The sequence below is a fragment of the Sapajus apella genome, unplaced genomic scaffold, assembly GCF_009761245.1.
Source record: "Sapajus apella isolate SASKATOON/1434 unplaced genomic scaffold, GSC_monkey_1.0 scaffold43, whole genome shotgun sequence".
Taxonomy (NCBI): Eukaryota; Metazoa; Chordata; class Mammalia; order Primates; family Cebidae; genus Sapajus; species Sapajus apella.
Window position 1 is genome coordinate 9,851,626 of NW_022436983.1, and position 9,353 is coordinate 9,860,978.

General features: G+C 51.2%; 1 protein-coding gene across 4 annotated transcripts in view; it reads right to left on the bottom strand.

Annotated features, from left to right (window-relative positions):
* Positions 1-6,193: 6,193 nt before the first annotated feature.
* ARHGEF19 (Rho guanine nucleotide exchange factor 19) overlaps positions 6,194-9,353 on the bottom strand; it is a 19,834-nt gene continuing 16,674 nt past the window's right edge. For all 4 annotated transcript variants that reach the window (XM_032300528.1, XM_032300529.1, XM_032300526.1 and 1 more), the window contains 2 exons: positions 7,247-7,351; positions 6,194-6,842 (listed from right to left, as the gene is read on the bottom strand). In XM_032300528.1, coding sequence (XP_032156419.1) covers positions 6,685-6,842; positions 7,247-7,351 — 263 coding nt within the window. In that variant the 3' untranslated portion in view covers positions 6,194-6,684. The remainder of the gene's footprint in view (positions 6,843-7,246; positions 7,352-9,353) is intronic.

Sequence of the window (9,353 nt, forward strand, 5' to 3'; positions counted from 1 at the left end):
CCGTCCAGAGCAGAAGGAAGGGAGGGAGGGAGGGAGGAAGGGAGGAAAGAAGGGAGAGAGGAAGGGAGGGGAATCAACAAAGAAGCAAGCCACATAGTCTGGCCCAGAGCTGAAGTGCCTGCTGGGCTGAAGCCAGGGCTTACTGGTTCACATGAAACCTCAGTGTGCCCTGAAAATGAACACTCAAATAAGTTTCTTTCTCAACAGTTTCATTTCAGGACAAAATCTTCTAAACAATAGGTTCAGAGTTTGGGGACCGGGGGAGTGAGGAGGAGTAGCAGGGTCGCTGCAGTCTCTGCAGAGCAGGGTCACTGCAGAGAAGGGCATGGCCACTGAATGGGGAGGCGCTCCTGAAGGATCGTGGTTTGGAGACTGGCTGGGCAGACAGCCTCAGGGGCCAAAACTCCAGACATGGTCTCCAGCTCTGGTCCTGCAGATACCAACCCCAGCTTCCTCCTCTTCTGCGGCCAGCAGGGGCAGGGCCCCGGGTCCTTGGCCAAAGCCCTACCAGGGCAGGGCCTGATGGGCAAAGGCAGGCACCACTGAGAGAAGGGCTTCCCCGAGATGCCTGGCCTGGATCTATCCCCCGGGCAGGTGGGCAGGGAGCAGGTGGAGAATGAGCGAAGTGGGCCCAGTGAGCAGCCCTAGCCTCCCTGCCTGGCAGCACAGCCCCAAAGCCAGCGCCCTGGCCCCCAACGGTCTAGCCCAGACTCAGGTGTCAGCCAGATTCCAGATGTGCCAGGGCAGGCTGAATGCAGGAAAGCCTGTCTCCTCGGCTCTGCCAAGCTGCTGCCAACCTGTGCACTCTTCAGGCAGACTCAGCACTGGAAGAGGCACGCAGGCCCCTCGGTCTCTACTCAGCACAGGAATCCCATTCCCAGACTGCCTGAGTTCCTCCAATCCCCAAGAGACAGGGGCCTCCCCACCTTGTAAGGGCCCCCATGCTCTGGCTATGCAGCTCCGACACAATCAAAGCCACCACGTATCGTGACTAATTACAGGCCAGACACTGTGTCAACCATTGACACGCTTCATTTCACAGTGGCTCCACGAGGCAGGAACCATTCTCACCAGCCCCATTTTGCAGATGGGGCTTGAAGCCTTAAAGAGGCTTTAAAGAGACTTGGTGTCTTGCCTAAAAATCACATGGTGAATACATACACACACACACACACACACACACACACACATACACACACATACACACACACACACACATACACACACACACGCACACACATTATATATAATATATATATATTATATGTGTGTGTGTATATATATATATAGAGAGAGAGGGAGAGAGAGAGAGAGAGAGAGAGAGATGGAGTCTTGCTCTGTTGCCCAGGCTGGAGTGCAGTGGCACGATCTCAGCTCACTGCAACCTCTGCCTCTAAGGTTCAAGCGATTCTCCTGCCTCAGTCTCCCAAGTAACTGGGATTAAAGGCACGTGCCACCATGCCCAGCTAATTTTTGTATTTTTAGTAGAGATGGGGTTTCGCGATATTGGCCAGTCTGGTCTCGAACTCCTGACCTCATGATCCACCAGCCTCAGCCTCCCAAAGTGCCGGGATTACAGGCGTGAGCCACAGTGCCTGGCCTACATATATATATTATTTCCCACCTCTGTTTGATGAGAGGGCCTAGAAGCAGTGACGTCTCAGCAGCAATAAGCACACCCAGTCTCCAAAATAAAAGGATCACACTTCTTGGAGCACTGAGGCAGGAAAAAATACAAGTTAGTTCCAGAGCATGTTGCAGCGCAAGAAAGCAAGGAAATGCTCACAAAACAGAAAGATGGGGGCATGTCAAACAGACACAGGAGGTCAACTGAAAGAGCTCCTAGTAGCCAAAGCTGGAACCATCTGAAAAATAAAATAACAGTCTGGGCCGGGTGGCTCACTCCTGTGATCCCAGCACTTTGGGAGGTAGAGGCGGGAGGATCGCCTGAGGTCTGGAGTTTGAGACCAGCCTGACCAACATGGTGAAATTTCATCTCTACTAAAAATACAAAAATTAGCCAGGAATGGTGGCACACGCCTGTAATCTCAGCTACTAGCGGGGGCTAACGCAGGAGAATCACTTGAACCTGGGAGGCAGAGGTTGCAGTGAGCTGAGATGGCACCACTGCACTCCAGCCTGGGCAACAGAGTGAGACTCCATCTCAAAAAAAAATAAATTAAATTAAATTAAATTAAAATAACAGTATTGGCCAGGCACGGTGGCTCATGCCTATAATCCCAGCACTTTGGGAGGCCAAGGAGGGTGGATCACCTGAGGTCAGGAGTTCAAGACCAGCCTGACCAACATGGTGAAACCCCGTCTCTACTAAAAACACAAAAATTAGCCGGGCATGGTGGCACATGCCTGTTTAAGTCTGAGCTACTTGGGAGCCTGAGGCAGGGGAATTGCTTGAACCCAGAAGGTGGAGATTGCAGTGAGTCAAGATGGCGCCATCGCACTCCAGCCTGTGCAACAGAGCAAGGCCTTGTCTCAAAAAAAAACAAAAAACATAGTACTAGATTATAACCCAAAGTATAAAATAATAAACACACAGGTCGGTGCTGTAGAAATGCAGTCATGTCTGCATAACAGCATTCTACATTGCTGGTCAACAGCAGACCACATAGATGACGGTGGTCCCATAAGGCTGCAACAGAGCTGAAGAATTCCCGTTCTCTGGTGGCCTGTGTCACGGCACAGTAATGTGCCTGCAGTGTTCAGCACAGTAACATTCAGCACAGTTACAAACCTGCAGCCCAGGAGCCACAGGCTATACCACGTAGCTTAAGTGCATAGCAGGCTCCTCCATCTAGGCACGTGGGACTGCACCCGACCATGGTCTCACCATGACCAAATTGCTAACAGCGCATTTCTTTGAATGTCTCCACCGTTAAGCAACGTATGACTGTAAATGACAAGCCAAATAAATGGAAGGAAAAGAACAAATCTTCCTTACAGAAGAATTCCAAATAACCAATGTAGGTACACCCAGTATAGCCCCCACAACTTGAATGTGGGCTCAACTTGCTTTCAAAGAACAGAGTTTGAAAAGGGGGCTCACCTCAACCTCATGGGAAGCTGAGGTGAGTGGATCGTTTGAGCCCAGGAATTCAAGACCAGCCTGGGCAACACAGTGAGACCCCGTCTCACAATAAATAAAAATTAAAAAGTTGGCCAGGTACAGTGGCTCGGTGGCTTATGCCTGAAAACCCAGCACTTCAATTTTTTTTTTCAGACAGCGTCTTGCTGTGTCGCCCAGGCTGACACAGGTGATCTGCCTGCCTCAACCTCCCACAGTGCTGGGATTACACGCATGAGCCACCACGCCTGGGCCAGGCTGAGGAGGGTGAATTGTTTGAGACCAGAAGTTCAAGACCAGCATGGGCAACACAGCAAGACCTCTTCTCTACAAAAAATAAAAATTAAAAAATTGGCTCACACGTGTAATCCCATCACTTTGGAGGCAAGGCAGGCAGATCGCTTTAGCCCAGGAGTTCGAGGTGAGCCTGGGGAACATGGCAAAACCCCAACTCTACAAAAAAAAAAAAAATTTAGCCAGGTGTGTGACGTGTGCCTCTGGTCCCAGCTACTCAAGCTCGGGAGGCTGGGGTGGGAGGATGGCTTGCGGCTGGAAGGAGGAGGTTATAGTGAGCCATGATTGTACCACTGCACACCGATTGTACCACTGCACTAGGCAACTGAGCCAGACCCTGTCTCAAAAAGAAAGCAAGAGAAAGAGAGGGAGAAAATGAGGGAGGAAGGGAAAAAAGAAAGGAAGAAAGAGAAAAAGAAAAGAAAGAAGGAAGGAAGGAAGGAAGGAAGGAAGGAAGGAAGGAAGGAAGGAAAAGAAAGAAAGAAAGAAAAGAAAAGAAAGAAGAAAGAGGAAAAAGAGAACTTCATAAAAGGAAAACCTGGCAGACACCACCTTCACCAAGTCACCAAGGCTAGCATTGCCAGGGATGAGTCACAGGGACATTGTGTGCCTCCTGGCATCACGTGATGAGAAGTGCATTTTATTTACCTCTGTGGTATTCTTCCCCCAAACCCATAACTCCTGGCTAGTCATGAGGAAAACATCAGATATACCCAAATTGAGGGCTAGTCCACAGACTAGAACTTCCCAAATTGTCAAGGTCACGAAAACCAAGGAAACACTGAGAAACTGTCACAGACCGGCGAAGACTAAGACGCGGCAACTGAACGCAGTGTGGGATCCTGGATTGGATCCTGGAACAGAAAAGGACGTTAGTGGGAAAGCTGGTGAAATCCGAATCAAGTCTGGAGTTCAGTTAACAGCAACGTGTTGGTTTCTTACTTTTGACTACTGTATCGTAGTCACAAAAGACGCTAAGAATGGGGGACGTTGTTAAGGGGGTGGATGGAACTTTCTGTACTATTATTGCAATTGTTGTATAAACCTAAAAGTATTCCAAAACAAAAAGCTCATTTTTTAAAATCACATGGGGCATAAATGTCAGAAGCAGAATTCAAATTCCAGGCTGGGCCTGGGCACTGTGGCTCATGCCTGTAATCCCAACACTTTGGGAGGCCGAGGTGGGCGGATCACCGGAGATCAAGAGTTTGAGACCAGCCTGGCTAACATGGTAAAACTCCATCTCTACTAAAAATACAAAAATTAACCAGGTACGGTAGCACGCACCTGTATTACCAGCGACTTGGGAGGCTGAAGCAGGAGGAGCACTTGAGCCTGGGAGGCAGAGGTTGCAGTGAGCCGAGATTGCACTACTGCACTCCAGCTTGGGTGACAGAGCAAGACTCCATCTCAAAATGAAAAAAAATTGACCGGGTGCGGTGGCTCATGCCTATAATCCAGCACTTTGGGATGGCAAGACGGGTGAATCACCTGAGGTCAGGAGTTCAAGACCAACCTGGGGAACATGGTGAAACCCCACCTCTACTAAAAATACAAAAAATTAGCTGGGCGTGGTGGCGCATGCTTGTAATCTCAGCTCTTTGGGAGGCTGAGGCAGGAGAATCACTTAAACCTGGGAGGCAGAGGTTTTGGTGAGCCAAGATCGCACCATTGCACTCCAGCCTAGGCGACAAGAGCAAAATTCCATCTGAAATAAATAAATAAGTAAAATTATTTTTAAAAATTCAAGGCTGGGCATGGTGGTTCATGTCTATAATCCCAGAACTTTGGGAGGCTGAGGCAGGTGGATCACTTGGGGCCGGGAGTTTGAGACCAGCCTGGCCAACATGGTGAAACCCCATCTCTACTAAAAATATAAAAATCAGCTGGGCATGGTGGCAGACACCTGTAATCCCAGATGCTCAGGTGGCTGAGGCACGAGAATCACTTGAACCCGGGAGGCAGAGGATACAGTGAGCCGAGATTGTGCCACTGCACTCCAGCCTGGCTGAAAATGGCCTCCAAAAGATATCTATGCCCTAGTCCTTGGAACCTGTGAATGTTACGTTATATGACCAAAAAGTGGAGAGGGGTTAGAGGGTTTTTGCAGATGTGATTTAAATTAAGGATTATGAGATGGGGAGATCATCTAGGTGGGCCCAAATGCAAGGACTTGTTTGTCAGAGGGAGGCAGAGGGAAATTTGATATAGACACACAGAAAAGGAAATGTGCAAACAAAACAAAAATAAATAAATAAAAGGCCATGTGCCCACGGAGGCAGAGACCAGAGTGACAGGGCTTCAAGTCAAGGAACACTGCAGCCACCAGCAGTGGGAAGAGGCGAGGCGCCATTCTCCCCCAGACCCCCGGGACGGAACAGAGCCCCCAGGTGTGGGCCCAGTGCTGCTCATTTTCAACTCCTGGCCTCCAGAACTCTGAGAGAAGAAAATATTGTTTTCAGTCACTCCGTTTGTGATAATTTTGTTATAGAAGCCACAGGAAACAAATACAAGAACTAATCAAATCTCTTTAAGGAACTTAATCAAATTTCTTTAATGTTTAAGTCTGTTTGTTCGTATCTGACATTTTGTTACTTGCAGGCAAAAGCAGCCTAGCTGATACACAGTCGTCCTCCTGCCCCTGGTCACCGTCTTACAGCTCAGAGGCCAACTCCAGAGAAAGGCAAAGCCCCAGTTTGGAGCCAGCTCCTAGCTCAAGCCAGAGTGCCGACCCCCTTCCTGGTCCTCAACTCTCCTGATGTTTAGCTGGGAAAACAGGACTGCCGGGACGGGGACAGCATCAGATGGATCACAGACTCCAAGCAAAGGCATGAGAGTTTATTTACAGACAAGACACAGCAACCAGCACCCACTCGGGCTCTGGCCAGGGGAGGTGGTAGACAAGACCCCAGATATACATAAATATATATAGGTCCCAGCACCACCAGCACCAGGATGTTCCCCAGCCAGGTCCCTGCCTGGGGAAGGATCAAGAGTCAGGCAGGATTGAGGGCACAGAATGGAGAGGGCCCCAGTCCCTGCCAGGTATCAGTGGTCCCCTGTTACGGTCCCCATGTCGGAGGAAGAAACTGCCCTTGGCCTTGAAGTGTGGACATTGAGGAGCATGAGGACAAAGAGACCCTCTGGAGGCGCCCCCATTCCTGTGTCCAGCCTGTGCCCTCAATGTCAAGGCCACAGAAGCGAAGTGCCAGCAGCAGCAGCTTGGGGAGCAGTGGAGACACTGCAGGCCCCTCCAGGACCATCCAGGAGTTGGGCATGGAGGTGGGGTCCCAGGCCGTGGCTGCCCCTCACACAGGGGCCTCCCCCAGTTTGCTGGTGGCACTCGTGACTCGCTTATTCTCACGGAGGTTTCGGAGGCGGGCACTGAGGCTGCTGATCTCTTCCACGTAGGCCTGGGGCACCCACCCCTTCTCACCATCTGCCAGGCGGACCCCTTCCAACCAACCTAGGGACACACAGGCCAAGAACAACATCATCAAAGGGGCACCAGAGCCAGGACTGGAAGGGAACACCTCAGCCCTGATGCAAGCTTTGTCTGCACCCTTGGGGCCAAAGTGACTTCATCTCAGCATCTCCTAGCTCCAGGAAGGACCCTGTCTCTAGCTGTCTTGTAGATGAACTTCTGACCTGTTTATCCTGATATCCTCTGAAAGGGTATTTCCCACTCTCCCCCATCATTCTCAATCTTATATCTTTACAAGCAGGAAGTTCCTCCTCTTGTCTAACCTGATTCCCACATGCTGTGGCAGATCAACACTTGCATAACCCTTCCCTGTGATGTCTTAGACGTCTAGCTGTCTCCTGCCCACCCAAGCCCCATCAGGGAGACTTTCCCAGGAGACTTCTCACCGTCACTGGTCCAGGTCCTCACTGCCAGGATGTCAGTCTTCTCCAAGGTCAGCTCATCCGGCTGCAGTGCCTTATATGTCCTAACACACTGAACCTGGGGACGATCTGACAGCCCAGGGGAGGGTCAGGGAGTCCGAAGGGCAGGATGGGCAGGGATGGGAGCATGGGTAGGGCAGGGAGAGGTGGCAGGAGGAAGTAAGTGGGTGGGAAGGTGGCCACTGAGGCTATTATTCCTCTGCCACTACCATGCCACAGGCCTATGTTCAAGACAGGGGTGCCCTCTGCCCACCCTGACCTACTCCTCTCCTACCCGAAACACAGGTGCGGATGAATCCAGTCCCTCCCAGCTTCCGTTTCTGCCTCTATACCAGCGGCTCTCCCCTCTTCAGCTCAAGCCAACACCTTGCTTTTTTTTTTTTTTTGAGACCGAGTTTCACTCTTGTTGCCCAGGCTAGAGTACAATGGCCCTATCTCCACTTCCCACCACCTCCGCCTCCCAGGTTCAAGCGATTCTCCTGCCTCAGCCTCCCAAGTAGCTGGGTTTACAGACACTCCCCACCATGCCCGGCTAATTTTGTATTTTTAGTAGAGACGGGGTTTCTCCATGTTGGCCAGGCTGGTCTCTAACTCCGGATCTCAGGTGATCCCCCCGCCTTGCCTTCCCAAAGTGGTAAGATTACAGGCGTGAGCCACGGTGCCCAGCCCAACACCTTGCTTTTGACCTTCAGACCCCAACGTCCAACTGCCCCCAGATACCCCACACAAAACAGTAACGGCCCCGCAATATGCCCCTAACGTCGCTCTGGTGCTCCCTTCAGCCCATCCTTCCCAACTGGGATTCTAGCTGCATCACTCCCCTGTTTAAAGCTCTCCAGGAGTTCCCACTCCTCCTAGAATAACATCCAAACTCCTCTCTAAGTCCCACAAGGCCCTTCATGGTCTGGCGTCGCCCCCTGCTAGCCTCTGCTTCTCCCCTCAACTTTCCCTCCCTACTCACTCAAAAAGCTCCAGCCACACCAGCCTCCCTGCTGTTCCTCACTCTAAGCTCCCTCCTGCCCCAGGGCCTTTGCACTGGCGGTTCCTTCTGCCAGATGCTCTTCCCCAGATCTTTTCATGACAACCTCTCCTCATCCTTCAGGGGTCATATGTTAACTCCCAGGGACCTACCCTGACCACATGGGAGTAGGGAGCTCAGCCCCAGCCTAGGTGGGACTCTTAGCTCAAGCCAGAGCGTCGACCCCCTTCCTGGTCCTCAGCTCTTTCCATTAGACAAGGTGGGCTGGTAGCATCAAAAGGCACAGACTTGGAGGCCAGGCCTGGCTTGAATCCCAGTTCTGTCACTTACTGGCTGTGTGACCTAGGGCAATTTTCTTTACCTTCTGAGTCAAGGTTTTCTCAGATATGAAAAATGAAGCCAGGTGTGGTGGCTCATGCCTGTAATCCAAGCATTTTGGGAGGCCAAGGTGGGCAGATCATGAGGTCAGGAGATCGAGACTATCCTGGCTAACACAGTGAAACCCAATCCCTACTAAAAATACTAAAAATTAGCTGGGCGTAGTGGTATGCACCTGTAGTCCCAGCTACTCGGAAGGCTGAGGCAGGAGTACTGAACCCTGGAGGTGGAGGGTGCAGTGAGCTGAGATCGCGCCACTGCACTCCAGACTGGGCAACAAAAGAGGGGTGGAAGGGGGGGAGGGAGGGGGGGAGGGAGGGAGAGTGGGAGGGAGGGAGGGAGGGAGGGACAGTGAGTCTACCTAGTAGGGTTGCCATGAGGATTAAATTAGAAATAACGCAAATATAAAGCCCCTAGCCCTGGGTCTGGCCTATGGCTCACACCTTTAATCCCAGCACTTTGGGAGGTTGAGGCAGGTGAATCACTTGAGGCCAGGAGTTCGAGATTAGCCATGGTCAACATGGCAAAACCCTGTCTCTACTAAAAATACAAAAATTAGCTGGGTGTGGTGGTGGGCACCTGTAATCTCAGCTACTCAGGAGACTGAGGCAGGAGAATCATTTGAACCCAGGAGGCAGAGGCTGCAGTGAGCTGAGATCACACCACTATACTCCAGCATAGGCGACAGGGCAAGATTCTCTCTGAAAAAAAAAA